Here is a 13479-nt window from a genome sequence, read left to right as displayed (position 1 = left end):
ATTATGTTCCTAATTTCTACCAATAAATCCAATTTTATTAGTTGTCACTAAATAACAACATTCAGAGTCGAATAGTATTATTTGTACTAAAAAACAAACCCAAATGTGTTTGAAACCAGGTCAGTGAGTTAAAGCATTCCGCATTCTCTATATGAATGTTGTCTGTGAAGGCTGCAGGAAAAGGAATTCATGTTCAGGGCTTTACATTCAAATAAGCTTGAAGCACTTGTGGCAGGGCAATACCTGAGGAAGCCTGTGTATCAGAGGTAGAATCAATCCCCCTTCCAAAGCACACTTGTTCAAAATCTGTAGCAAAAGCTTGCTGTGCTTAGGTATGTATTTCACTTGAGGTGGGTGAATGAACATTTTCTTCGCCTCATTCTTGCTAAAAGAAATCCAGGGTGGTAAGAGCTCATCTCCTCTTGACAAATAACCCACTAGTCACAGTAAATAAAACTACCAGTTCATCTGTCCTAATGCCCTAAAGTTGCCCAGAAATTTGTGCAAAGCTATGACACAATAGCTGTAACCAAAATAAAAATAACTGATTTATGTCCAGTTTAAGGCCTGTTTACCCTGAAGAGTCTGTATTGAAACATGTTCCCCCTGCAAACTACCACAACCTAGCTACACCAGAAAAATACTCCACTTACATGAAAAGAAGTCCTGTATTACTATGGCATGCTTTTCCACAAGTCACATTTTATTCCATGAGAGGACAAGCCTTACCATACCTATTTTTTGAAGCAACTTCTTTGTCATGGGAAACTCACCATGCCCAGTTTCCTATTTAAAAGGAGACAGTATCCACCAACTCCATCCTTGATTTTGCCCTGTCTGCCGTGGCAGCTGAATACTGGGAGTGACTGCCTAGACAGGCTCTGGAATCCCCTCCTTGAGATCTTCCAGCACAGGTCAGCCAAATATCTGCCCAAATTGCTACTTAGAGGTCAGCCTGCCTGAAGGTAAGAAGGTGGAATAGGTTGCCTCTTGAAGTCCCTTCCATCTCTGCTTTCCATCATTCCAAACATATGGGATCACTCTTCCTACAAAAGGGGATATCTGTGGTTTCAAGGAATCTTTCTTTTCAATCCTTTTCTGTATCCCACCAGGCACAACATTTTATAATTTGACCTTGCAATTCTTCAAAAATACAATTATCTCTTTATACTCATTTTTTACCTTCTTCTAAAACCAGTTGTTCAAGCACAGTGTTTGCTCTGCTACTCACATTAGGTATTTTTAAATCCTTGCAGCCCTTTGCACAAAGACACTGGGTCTGGGCAGGCTGCGTGTACTTGCCTTTTTCCATCATGACATTTCTAGACCCCTTGGAAAACAGATATGGTCCAGTGAGAACTGTGCAGTATAGGAAATTACCTTGGCGCACACAGGAGCACACTCTTTGCAGTTCTTATGCACAATTACGTTGCAATCTGAAAGAGAAGGCACATTTCAAGCCTGGTGCCAAATAGGGTCCCCAGCCCAGGAAAAATGTTACTCTGAGGTTTCACTTTTTTCTCCCCTCCATGTCCACTTACTAAAATGGCCCTTGAGATGCTTTGATGCTACAGCCCCTGGCTAGGAAGGAGTCTGTCTAATGTGCTGGAGCTAGGAGAAGGTCATGGTCCCTTCTGAAGCCGTCCCCTACTGTCCTTCCTCCTGCTGCCTTGCCAACCTCAGCTGTTATGTAAATGAGGTACATCCAAAACTAGGCAAGGTTTCATCTTGAAACAAGACACTGAACCAGGATGCCAAAACAACATTCAGAACACTGTAAGGCCACACACAAAAGCCAGCAACTACTTACGGGAGCACTGCAGCGACTCCTTTCCTAGGAGAGCCTTTTCACAAGCCATACAGGGGATAACTCCTGAGAAGGTCCCATTTGTAAAATTGTGCTTATTCAGTTTCTCTTTATCTTTGGTATCTCTATTTTTTGTCTTCATCCCCACAGCAGAGACAGGAAAAAAGTTTAAAAAGGGCCATTAGGAAAGAAGATAAATTGATTCACTCTTAAAAACACTTAAACGTTCCCTTTTAAGAGTAAATTATTCTAAAACATTTATTCCCTGGAAGACTTAGAACAGTGTACTCTATTATGACACCCAACACCTTTGAAGTCCTAGAATGATGGAGGCTTCCGCTGCCAGCTAAGCCAGGAAGCCTTATCAAGGAAGACTGGCAGAAACAGATTTATAAAGCTGCAAAATGCAAAGAGACAGAAAATAAGATTTAAGAAGTCTCATTAACTCACTGTACATACAAACAAATCTCAGTGCCTACACCTCCATGACGCATCTATGCAAACTCATGCCTCTCTTCAGCTAAAGTTGCAGTTAAGTAAATTTAGAAGACTTGCCTTTAGATCTTAAAAGACATTAGAAATAACCTATTTTTAATGAGTCTAATGAGAATTTAATAAATTATGCCCACTTTTACAGTACTCCTTGAGTATACATTTCCCTGAGCTGCCCTGACAGTTATTCTTGAAGACACAGGCTTATGTATGACTGCTGGACTGGGCACGCATGTCTCAGTCAGTTCTGTCACTTGTGAAGATACTGCTCAGCCAACCATCCTCACATCTACTTACGTTCAGATATCCTGGGGCATGGGAGGGCATACTAGAAAGCCCACAAAACTGCCAGGCGGCCAGCCAGAAAGATCTTGTAGGCCAAATTCACCTCTCAAGTTGCTAGCTGATGCAGTTACTCTGAATTTCAGATGTCTCAAAATTAGACCTCAAATGTTATAATCTACCTTTCATAGTACGTACGTTTGACTCCACAGGCCCCAAACTGGCAACTCTTTAAAGAGTATTTACTCATTCAAAAACTCCCATCAACTTCAAGTGAGGCAAATCCAGCTGATTACGTGACAGAGAAGAAGTTACAGACTCGTGTACTTATTGAGAGTAACTGCAAGAACAGGCCCATGCCTCTTAATTCTATTTAACAAAGAATAACGTTTTTTAAAGGAAATGAATACATTTAAGCTTTGGCTAATTTGTCAAATGAGATTATTAATAACATCTAAAACATAGCAAAGGAAATAACTGATAATTGTTCAGCTAGGGCTACTGTTTATCAGGAAAGCTGGTTTTCAATACGAAGGTCATTTCATGGTATTCTGCATATGTTTCAAAAATTAAAAAACAGAGATACAAGTTTCTTCCTATTACTTTTATGGTTTTGTAATAAAAAATGCTCTTATCTTTACTTAAAATTTAGATTCTCATCTATAATTCATTTAATTGCAGTGACACAATTTTACATGATAATATAGACATAAATCCCAAATTACCTTGCACTTATTCCGTGTGCTGGCCATTCTGTTCATCAAGAAGCTGAAAGTCCGACTCACTTTACATTTTTCAGACTCATTTTTTGAGGGTACAATGTATTTATTCCATTCTTCCTCCTGAAACCTAAACCAGAGATCAGTAAAAAAAACTCACTCCAGTTGGAACATTCCCCTAAAACAGAGCAGAATCTTTATGGTGCTTGTTTCACCTAACATTTAGAATTACATGTTTTATTGTGGGTTTACCAGACGTTATTAAAGACTGCAATCCCTCTTTATAAAAAGAGGTAACACAAGCCCATGGAGCATTCTGAATGTGCAATGTGTTACAAGCTTGCCTAGAACATGGCTGCTATCAAAAGCTCCTTTGTTGTGGATGTCCGTACAGTGGATAGGAGCTTCTACAGCAAATAGGAGCGCATGCCTACTGTCTACGCCGCACAGTGGTGAACAGCAAATCTCCATTGCAGGATGTGAGCATTAGGTATAGCACAGAGGTCAGCAAAGGGTTTACACATGGGCTTACAGACCTCCAGGGTAGGCAGCACTGCCTTAAATCACTGCTAAAAAATCCCCTGCGAGAGGTACAAGGGGTGTCAAGGTCTTTTCCCCACTCTGCTCCCTAGATGGCATTCTTGCATAGATCTGCTTCCGGCATCTCAAAACACTGGTGTGAAAAGTACTCGTACCTTTTCTGTCGTGACTGCTCAGGCAGACTGTAAGCTCGCTCTGCAAGACATAAACAGTTACGGGGCACTCAGACTGCAAGGTCGTCAGGTTGATTTGAAACCCACGACCTCCACCAGGCCATAAGCATGTCAGTAAGGACTTGCAATGTCATTTGAAAACCAGGAAAGCAAAAAGATACATACATTACAAGCAGCTTTTCCTAAGACCTCTGCCTATTAAGCTTTGTTTAGTTGACAGAATCTACCAGAACCCATATGGCTATCAGTGAATACCAGTGTCTGCAAACAATCTGATTTTAATAATAAAAAAAAAATTTATTTTTCTGAACGGATTTGAATGATTCACATTTCATTTTGCTTTTTACATAATTTGTTGTAAAATACCTTAATGACATTCTTCTAACATTTGCAAAAAAATAAACAAAACCAAACAAACGAACAAACAAAAAAAAAGCCGTGTCTTACGCAGCTTTATCTATAGTATCAAAAAAATCAGTCTACCTAAAGGGGAATATTTCTAGTGTATGTACTGCAGAGGATGTGTAATGTGTTACAATTTAGATCCTGGAACAGTAGAGGAAACTCAAGGAGACAATTCTCAACAGAGTGTGTAAAAACAAAAATAAATGATAAATAATTCAGTTGGATTAATTTGGAATAATAATTAAAAAAACCCTGTAGATACCACTGTAACATTTCCAAATTAGAAGCCATTCTATTTTGCAGACATATTTTGCAAAGCTACCAAAGGTATGGTTTAGACAGACACTTAAACACCTGCCGAAGTGAAACCATCAGACGATGCATACATTAAAGTAGGACAGAAACCTCAAGACACTTTGCTGAATCAGCTTGTTTTCAGACAAACGTAAGACTTCAGCTTAGTGAGAGGCAGAATATTTACCACAGACACAGCAAGACTAAGAGGGCATTTCAGTTAGCAGCCAGGCACAACCTGTGCCTCTGGATGCTTTCAGAAGAAACGAAGGCCAGGTACCCATGGGAGACAAAGACAGCCTCATGCAAAACAGTGCCAGCAGCTGGCACTGAGGTACTTACTACAAGGGTAGTAGGCAGAGACACTGACTTAGAAAGTGAAAGAGCCTAAAGGAGGTCATAAAGTGTCATAACAGTGGTCATAAAGCACATCGACCACTGTTCATGAGCACACCATCTACATGAGCGGGGACAAATCCTTTACTACTACAGCCTGGCAATACCTTCTCAAATAAAAGTAGCTAGTTGTTTTAAACCAGAGCACAATTAAAAGCTTCAGTCAGAAATGGACTGTCATTTCCCACATTTTTTCTCGTATTTTGTGTGATAAAACCATCCTGTTGCCATCACGCATTGTTCTGCTTTGGCTTACTTTTCATTGCAACATACAAGGTCAGCCGCACCTCTCTCCTGCACAGCTAAGCCCTGAGTGAAATGTCCAAAGTCCTTGAAGCTGCGGAGAGGGGAAGGGACAGTTCTCCAGTGCACAGACCCCAACACAATCCCACTACAGCTCACAGAGACCAGGATGAACTATCTGACCTAGCTTCTTGGATCAAGCTCTTGGGCTAGTCTCATACCTACATGTGACTGTTCAAAGCCATCACAGTTGGGCCTGCCTCACACAGTAATCACCACTGCCAGCTGCCAAACACTGTTCAGTGATCCATCCTTGTGAAATGCTGGCAAGGAAGGGACAAGGCAGGAGGTGCTAGTGTCAGGGAAGCACCAGAAGGAAACTCAGCAGACCACCACCTGCTTTCCCAGCAGCACACCACACCTGCAGTACAGGATACAGAACAACCTGTTTCCAAAGCATGGACAGGAAAGGGTTTCTACCCTCTCCACAAGACAGGTAAAGGTCTGCCACTGACTGTCGCAAGAGGAAGGGAAGAAAGAATGAACGGGACACGAGCCTAAGCCCAGACCACATTAGAACAGGTAATGGCATCTGGATTAAGCTTAACAGGCTGTGACACCAAAGGTCCCTTAGGTGCAGAGTCAAAGGAATTCTGTTCAACTTTAAGCATACACCACAGGGCTTTGCTGACCTGCCATCCTCTACTTCTGTGACACACTTCCCTCTTTCTCTTCTGCTTTGTTTTGTCAAAGACTTCTCACCTAATCTGTTGGATACAAATCATTACAAATAGGTTAAGTGATGTGGGAAAATACAACACAGCTGCCTGCTGCAGGCTGCAGTATATATTCCTCACAAGGAGACGTGAAATCTTAGAATGAATTTGAGCAACCACAAACAAGTTATTTGCTGCACTGTTTAATAGTTTCTTGACGAAAAAATAATGCCTGCAGTCATTGTATGTCTGCCCATCAGCTTTCTCCACCTTGCCTTTCCAGCAGCTTTTGAATTAGTTAACTAGTTTCAAAGTTAACAATAACATTTCCACAACTTTTTGTGTGTTTTCGCATTCAATGTCATAGAACCACAGAATGGTTTAGGCTGTAAAGGGCCTTCAAAGATCACCTAGTCCAACGTCCCTGAAACAGGCAGGGACATCTTGCACAAGATAAGATTGTTCAAAGTCCCATTGAAGCTGACCTTGAACACTTCCAATCACAGAGAATTCACAACTTCTCTGGTGGTCCATCTCATCTGGTTCACTGTAACTCACAAGTCCTGCCTCTTCCTCAAGGACTAGTGAAAGCTAAAGGTATACTGGAGGGAGAAACAAGTGGGAAGTATGGCAATGGCAGGGTCATAGGGACAGAGACCAAGCCTCCTTAAATGCAAATGTTTTTTTAAGTTCTGTGATCCATATGAAAAGCGCAGTTATTTGTATTTCAAGCTTTGCATGATTTTCAAATATAACCCATACCCTTGTTGTGTAAGTGTGGGTTGTCTTCTCAATGTGGAACTATGTGTCTAGAAATAAAGCACAGTAGAAACAATTTGTAAAAAATTACGAGGTTGTTGCAGAGCCATCTCTCTCGACTTGACAGAGAAGGTGGGGTCTGCTCCCTAGTCTGTGGAGATTACAATGGCCGACCAATGTTTCAGAGATTCCCTGGGATCTTCAGGAAGCTGGGGTCATCTGTCCTCTTTGACACCTCTCCCATGTTATCCTGAGCTTCCATGCAGTCTCTGCTGGGCACTCAGCAGAAGGCTCGGGTAAGAATCTTCTTAAAAGAAGATGACTGCCCTTGCCTGTGTTACGTTTGCTGACTAACCCTCTCCCAGTTTGTGTGCCCTCCCAAGGATCTGCTGCTGTATCAGGGGAGGGCGTGATGAAGCAATAGATGGGACAAGAGCAAGGGATGATGGTCGCGGTACCCAAAGGCAACTGAACCCTGCTTTCACATGCGTTGATGAGATCTGTGTACAGGACAGACCTGAATAAAGCAGTCTACGCTGGGTCTACAGCAGGTGGGCATGGCATGACGATGTGCAGGTGCAAAGCCAGAGCACTGACCTTCATTCAGATTCCCATCTGCAAAGTCCTGAGGAATGCGAGGCCTTCCTAACAAACCTTTGGGCGAGGAGCAGGAATAGGAGCGTGACCGAGTCCCAGATATTGTGCACTCCTACAAGAAATTGTAGCAAATTAAAACTTGTGTCATTCTGAAACTCATCAATGACAGAAACAAAACCAGCGACAGAATTTCTGAAAGTGAGATGGCTGACTACATGCATACATTTTCTTGGCTTCATTAAAATTCTAAGTTGAAGTAGTTTTTGACAATTTCACTTGAATTCTTGGGAAGTCTGTCATACTTCCCCCACGATAAATTTTTGTATATTACAGGAAATAATTTGTAGGTGCAAGTTAGACTAAGAGACTAAGAGAAGGCTTACACTCTTTTCCAGCCTGGGGGCAACTGTCATCCAAACAATGTTGTTAGTCATTATATCTGATGACCAAGCTAGCTTCTTTTATCAAAGGAGCCATTAATCTCAGCACTTTTAATCCTCCAAGAATATGCCATGTAGACTGTTGCCTTGCCTCAGCAATTACTGAGGTTAGAGTTGCCAAAGAGAAGAGCTAGCCTCTTTCTCCTTCCTCTCGTTCTTTTTTTTTCCTATTGTGTGTGAAAATATTTCCCATCCTCAAATATATTAATGGTAAGGCTTGAAAGGAAACCCCCTGATTTTTGATGTATCATTCACATTTCAACACAGCCTAAACCACTACTCCTAAACCACTTACCTTACTGTTTTTAAAAGTAGCCTTAACAGAATTCAGTGTTTCTGCTGGACTCTTTCCCCCTTCATGTAATCATTTGCTGAAGACCAGATAAAGCTCTACAATGGCAATGTCTGTCTAATAAAAACATAAAGAACCCCTACAAATAAAAAAAGGTCTACATATGTGTCTAAAGATCTCAGAAATAGCACCAGGACCTAGTGAAATTTAATGTAGTCAGGATACTTCAGAAAATCATAACGAAAAGGAGAGATTTGCATTGGTCAATGCACAAAACCCATCTGAATTTCCCTCAGTCTAGCAATATTTTTTTTTTAAACAGGATCAGTCTGGTTTCACACTCTACAAAGCTGTCACCCTTTCACATAACTACAGTTGGTTAAACATTTCCTCACTCCTTCATATTTTGTTTAGAAAATGTTGACTCACTGAACTTGAGATATGTCCTTTGAAATGCTTCTGATAAACGATGCTTTTTCAAAGCAGAAGTGAATATCTGATGGACTGTTTCCATGGTGGTTGAGTCTGGACACAACTGAGAAGCTCCAGCTCTAGACGGACAAGCTCTGCCAACCAGGAACTCATTTTTTCCTTTTAGATTCAGATGTTTCTTACATGTTTTCAGTCATTTACTTCAAAGGAACATAATGCCAACCAAGATAGTATGAAATACCTTGGGCTGCAGACTGCGAGATAAGTCTAATCCATCTCTGCTACAAGCCATCGTCTCTGAAGAGCCAAGAGGAGCACAGTGAGCATGGGACATGTCTGGAACACGTCCACTTCCACCATCTACTTCAAGGTCATCGAGGCTTGAACTGAAGTAGACAATGAATTCTTTAATTTTCATGAAATCTAGGAACAATCCATCTCAACCTTAGTGCAACAAGCAAAGATACTGCCATATCCTCTGACCAGTAACAACCCAAACCACCACAATTATATCAGATAAGTCCTGCCCTGAGTCTCCTCTCAGGTCTGCAGTCACGTAGTCAAGGTACTCAGTCACTCTGTACAGGACTCATCTGATCCATCTTGGTGGATCTGTAGTACAGGCATTTTCTTTGTCCACAATCATGCAGACTCCCACCACAGTCAGCCACCTCTGGAGGATGATTTTCAGACCCATGCTCAGCATCTCACTTAAAACAGGATGTTTGGTTCCACACATGTACCTGCTTTTCTATACAGAGGACAAGGAAAACTGAGACAACTAGCTTAGATTTCACTATTAAGATCTGTGGGTATACATGGATATTTAGGGTATGTTTGTATTTGAAAGATATGATTTGGCTATTCACAGACATCTATTTTTCTACATCTGTGTCTTGATGAAGGATGGAAGATTAAACTATCAGGAGAGATGACGGAAGGTCGAGATATTTTATGACACATTTCAAAAGATACAAACTTAAAAACATACAGGACTACAAACAGACTGAAAAATCTCTGTCTAAATCAATTCCCCAAATACGTAGAGACTACTTGATTGGCAAGGGTTCCTGAGCAGGAGAGTGCAGTAAGGTTTCTGAGCAGTACCAAGGTTTCTCAGGATGGGTCCCATTAGCTGCAAGTGCAAGTTCATGGTCTCTTAATCAAAGTGACTGGAAGGAACAGTTCACTGCTTGCAATAACATTCCAGCCTTACAACATAAAACTTTAAATTATGTGTGGTATTTCTAAATAGCCAGAGTTCCTACCAGGACTAATAGCACAACTCCTTTACATACCACAATTCACTTTGTGAAAGAGGGTCTCCAGAAGTGCAGTAAGGAAGTAGTTTTTGACAGTATGGATAGATTTGCCCTTTGACAATGTTTCTTGGTAAGCAGCACATGAAACTCGAAAAGCAATACATGTCTATTTCAACAAACAAGCATGCATGTCTCACTGGGAGTAACTTACCCAGGGAATTTTTCTCACATAAAAAGCTGGTTTACAGATCTGCTAAGTAAATTGCATGTCATCTCAGATACTTGAAGGAAGGTGCTGCTGGAATTACATACTAATAGTCTTACTTTATGTAGAGTATTTTGACAACTCGCAGTTGACATATTAAGGTCAAACATATGTCTCTGGAAATTCATATAAGCCCTTAAAGCTCATTTATAGGTACCTGACCTAGGTCTTAGAGCGTATCTAAAAATGTATAGGAGAAAAATGTTTACAATACAGAGGCAGAAGAAGATTATTTATAGTAATCCACAGGATACCCCTGTAGTTAAGGTGATAGGTTCGGGGAAGACCAACTCTTAATCTAACATCTGATGTCTTATGTGTGTTAAAAGAGTCCTCCTAGAGGGTCTTTATAGCTGTATAAGAAACTCAAAAACAAGGTAGAGTAAAAGTTATTGCCCACTATTATCAACAACAGACAAACACTACTGCTTCCTTACTGTTCTTACATAGATCTGACACGCTACCTCCGACTAGTCCAAACACTCTCGAAAGGTGGGAGACAGAACCAAATTTCTTCCTGTATCAGTATGACCTGATTTCATGATGATTCTATCCAAAGAAGCAATGAAGCCTTTTATCAACAAAATTTATTGTTTCATATTCACAGCTCTCTCCACCCCTGAAGCCACCCAGTTCCCAGCATAACCTAAAGCCATCTGGAGGAAGGTCCTCAGGCATCTGGCTCTGTTGCCCTGTGCACCAGCAAAAGAGCAGAAAACAAGCTGAACCTACCAGACATGCAAGCTGTACTCTGCACTGTTTCTTTTGAAGTAAAAAAAACATATACAATCAGCATTAAGTTGGTCCTTCCACAGGCCAGTGCAAAGAATGGAAAGATTCCTAAGGAGTACAGCAGATTTTGGACTATTTTCTTAATGGAAAATATAATAGCGGAACCCTATGGTAAAATTATGGTTTCTGACAAAAACATCACAATGGAAACTCTTAACAGTGACTAGCTGATTTATTTTTTGGTTTTTTTCAAGTACATACAAGAAAAAAGATATAAGACTATAAATCTGTATTATGAGTTAATTTGCTTAGAGGACATGTTTAATTTTTTAAAAATGTCTTCATAATTATTTTATGAAAACAGATCATTAAGACAATTTAAATATCAGTGATTGAAAAGAGTGATTTTACTTTACTATTTATTACTCCAGATTCTGCCTCATCTTTTGAAATAAAAGACTATCATAAAAATTCTTTATTCTGGATATATCATCATGTCTATTCCATACCTTCTTCTTTTCATGTCAGCATAAAGTTGTCCCCGATCCTTAATAAATCCGTGGGTCTTGAATGGCAGGTATGAATCCGCTCTATATGGATCAGACAGTGAAACGGTGTGACTTAAACCTGCGTATTTTTCACTTTTCACTGGCCTTTGATTGCCTTCATCTGCAACATATGTATATTGGTCATTTTCTTCAAGGGAGGGAGATGACGAGCTCTTAGCCATTGGGATTGAGTTGGTGGGATTTAGACATGTTTGATTGCTAACACCATCTTCATGAATGTAGTTAGTCTTTAAATCTCCAGCCTGCAGAGAAAAAATGAATGCTGCTAAAGAGGCAGTAACAAGAGGTATTGTCAGGAAATAAAGACCAGATTAGTTTGCCATTTTATTTATGGTTATATGTTTTGCCTTTTTTTTCCCCCGCTACTTTTTACAGCACATGAATTGAAGGCAAGTTTAAAAAATCCTTTAGTCAAGCAAAAAAAAATGCAAATACATTAGTATGGGAGACATATGGAGGAGAATCCAAACACCATGCAATTTAATTTGGAAAAATCAGCCTACACATCATGCATTTTTAATTTTCCAACACCAATTTTCTAAGCTTTGAGACAAATATACATGACCTGGAGCAGATGTTCTTCAGGGCAGGAAGGAAAAGGAATCTTTGGTTTTTGCTATTAAGCAATTTTTGGCATAAGGCACCCCTTCTCTTGCACAGTGACAGGTATGGACTTGGGAATTATGTATACTCAGATACAGGGATTAGAATTTAGATCCTGGTAACAAATAATTCTTTGTGCAACTAAAGCTGAATTACCCTGTTGGCTCTGTAGAAGATACTAAAATACAGTTTATTGTTAGTCTTTTAGCTAGATGTACTGTCATCTATTTAGACGCTGAATAATACTTAAAAGTCACACAGACAGTGAAAACACTCAGCCTCCAAAAAGCACCTGTATAAAAGCAAGAAGAAAGATCTCAAGTGTCTCCAAGGCCTTGGTCTTTCAGATTGCTGACTTCCTCCTCTCCAGTGCCACTTGAAGTGTGTTTTCACCCCCACTGTAATAATGTTTCTATTAGTGAAAGAGAAAGCACTGCTGGCATTGTTACAGCAGACCATATTTGCATTCTGAGATACAGCACAGGCAGCTCTGGAAGTACTTCTGTTGCATTGGGCAGATCAGTTGCACAAAGGTAAAATGCTTCTCCCAGGCCTTAGACAGCTGTTCCTCCCTTCAAAGTAATTCCTGCCCATGCAGCATTTCCCCTCGACAGCAGAGGGACCTCCTTCAGCAGCTGTTCTGGCTCATGCTGCATGGTGCTCAAGGGAGGATTTGGCCCAAATCAGCAATTCAACAAAGCTAAGTGTGCCTACATATTGAGCAAAGGTCAGTAATCCAAGCTGAAGGACCTTCCAGCAATATACGCAAGTTCAACATCTGCATACGTAACTGCTTCACTTCTGCAGCTCTGTCCTTACAGCCTGGCATTGTCAAAACCAAGCGTTCACAGAATGCATATAAAGTGCTCTGCCAGTTGCTCATTCCTAGATCATTACTTCATGCATTTCTCCATAAACTTACATGCATTTGGAACACACTGGCCTCTGACTGAAATTCCATCTCATCTGTTGCAATGAGGTGTATCTGCAGTGAATGCAGTGGCTTAAGTTTTTGAAAGAATGAAAAAAAAAAAAAAAAAAAAAAAAAGAGCTGCCTTAGATTTTGCCTGCAAATTAGGAAGAATATTTCCTATTATCAACTGAATCTGTTCGAAAATAACATAAGAAATGGGTCACAAAATACGGCTGAGATGAGTAAGGTATTACTATTTTTATTTCAGAGCTTTACTAACTGGCTACACATCACTGCTGTGAGATCCAGAAGATGCTACTATTGCAGAAGTAAGTTACTTTAACAGATGATGATAAAAAAATTGCCAAAAGTTGAAACATAAGCTTACCTGATCTACTACCATGCAGTTTGCATATACTTCATCACTTTCACTCAGCATGGCAGAAAGTCTGGTTGCAGCAAAGAAAGCAGGTGGAGCCTTGAGTTTCCTGAGAATATCAAGGGTAGAGTGTCTCTGCTCTGGAAAAAAGAGTACGTGGAAAATACAC

The 13479-nt window shown here is 40.4% G+C and overlaps 1 protein-coding gene across 6 annotated transcripts in view; it reads right to left on the bottom strand.

The window, feature by feature from the left end:
* Window positions 1-13479, bottom strand: part of ARHGEF28 (Rho guanine nucleotide exchange factor 28) — a 129061-nt gene that overhangs the window by 44596 nt on the left and 70986 nt on the right. For 5 of the 6 annotated variants that reach the window (XM_054053900.1, XM_054053902.1, XM_054053901.1 and 2 more), the window contains 9 exons: window positions 13320-13450; window positions 12941-13021; window positions 11356-11657; window positions 8829-8973; window positions 7424-7535; window positions 3996-4035; window positions 3307-3430; window positions 1811-1943; window positions 1381-1436 (listed from right to left, as the gene is read on the bottom strand). In XM_054053900.1, the coding sequence (XP_053909875.1) occupies window positions 1381-1436; window positions 1811-1943; window positions 3307-3430; window positions 3996-4035; window positions 7424-7535; window positions 8829-8973; window positions 11356-11657; window positions 12941-13021; window positions 13320-13370 (1044 nt within the window). In that variant the 5' untranslated portion in view covers window positions 13371-13450. The remainder of the gene's footprint in view (window positions 1-1380; window positions 1437-1810; window positions 1944-3306; window positions 3431-3995; window positions 4036-7423; window positions 7536-8828; window positions 8974-11355; window positions 11658-12940; window positions 13022-13319; window positions 13451-13479) is intronic. The other variant, XM_054053899.1, reaches the window with a different exon arrangement.

The sequence above is a fragment of the Cuculus canorus genome, chromosome Z (assembly GCF_017976375.1).
Source record: "Cuculus canorus isolate bCucCan1 chromosome Z, bCucCan1.pri, whole genome shotgun sequence".
NCBI lineage: Eukaryota > Metazoa > Chordata > Aves > Cuculiformes > Cuculidae > Cuculus > Cuculus canorus.
Note: the sequence above shows the minus strand (reverse complement) of the source record. Positions and strands in the feature narration are given on the sequence as shown.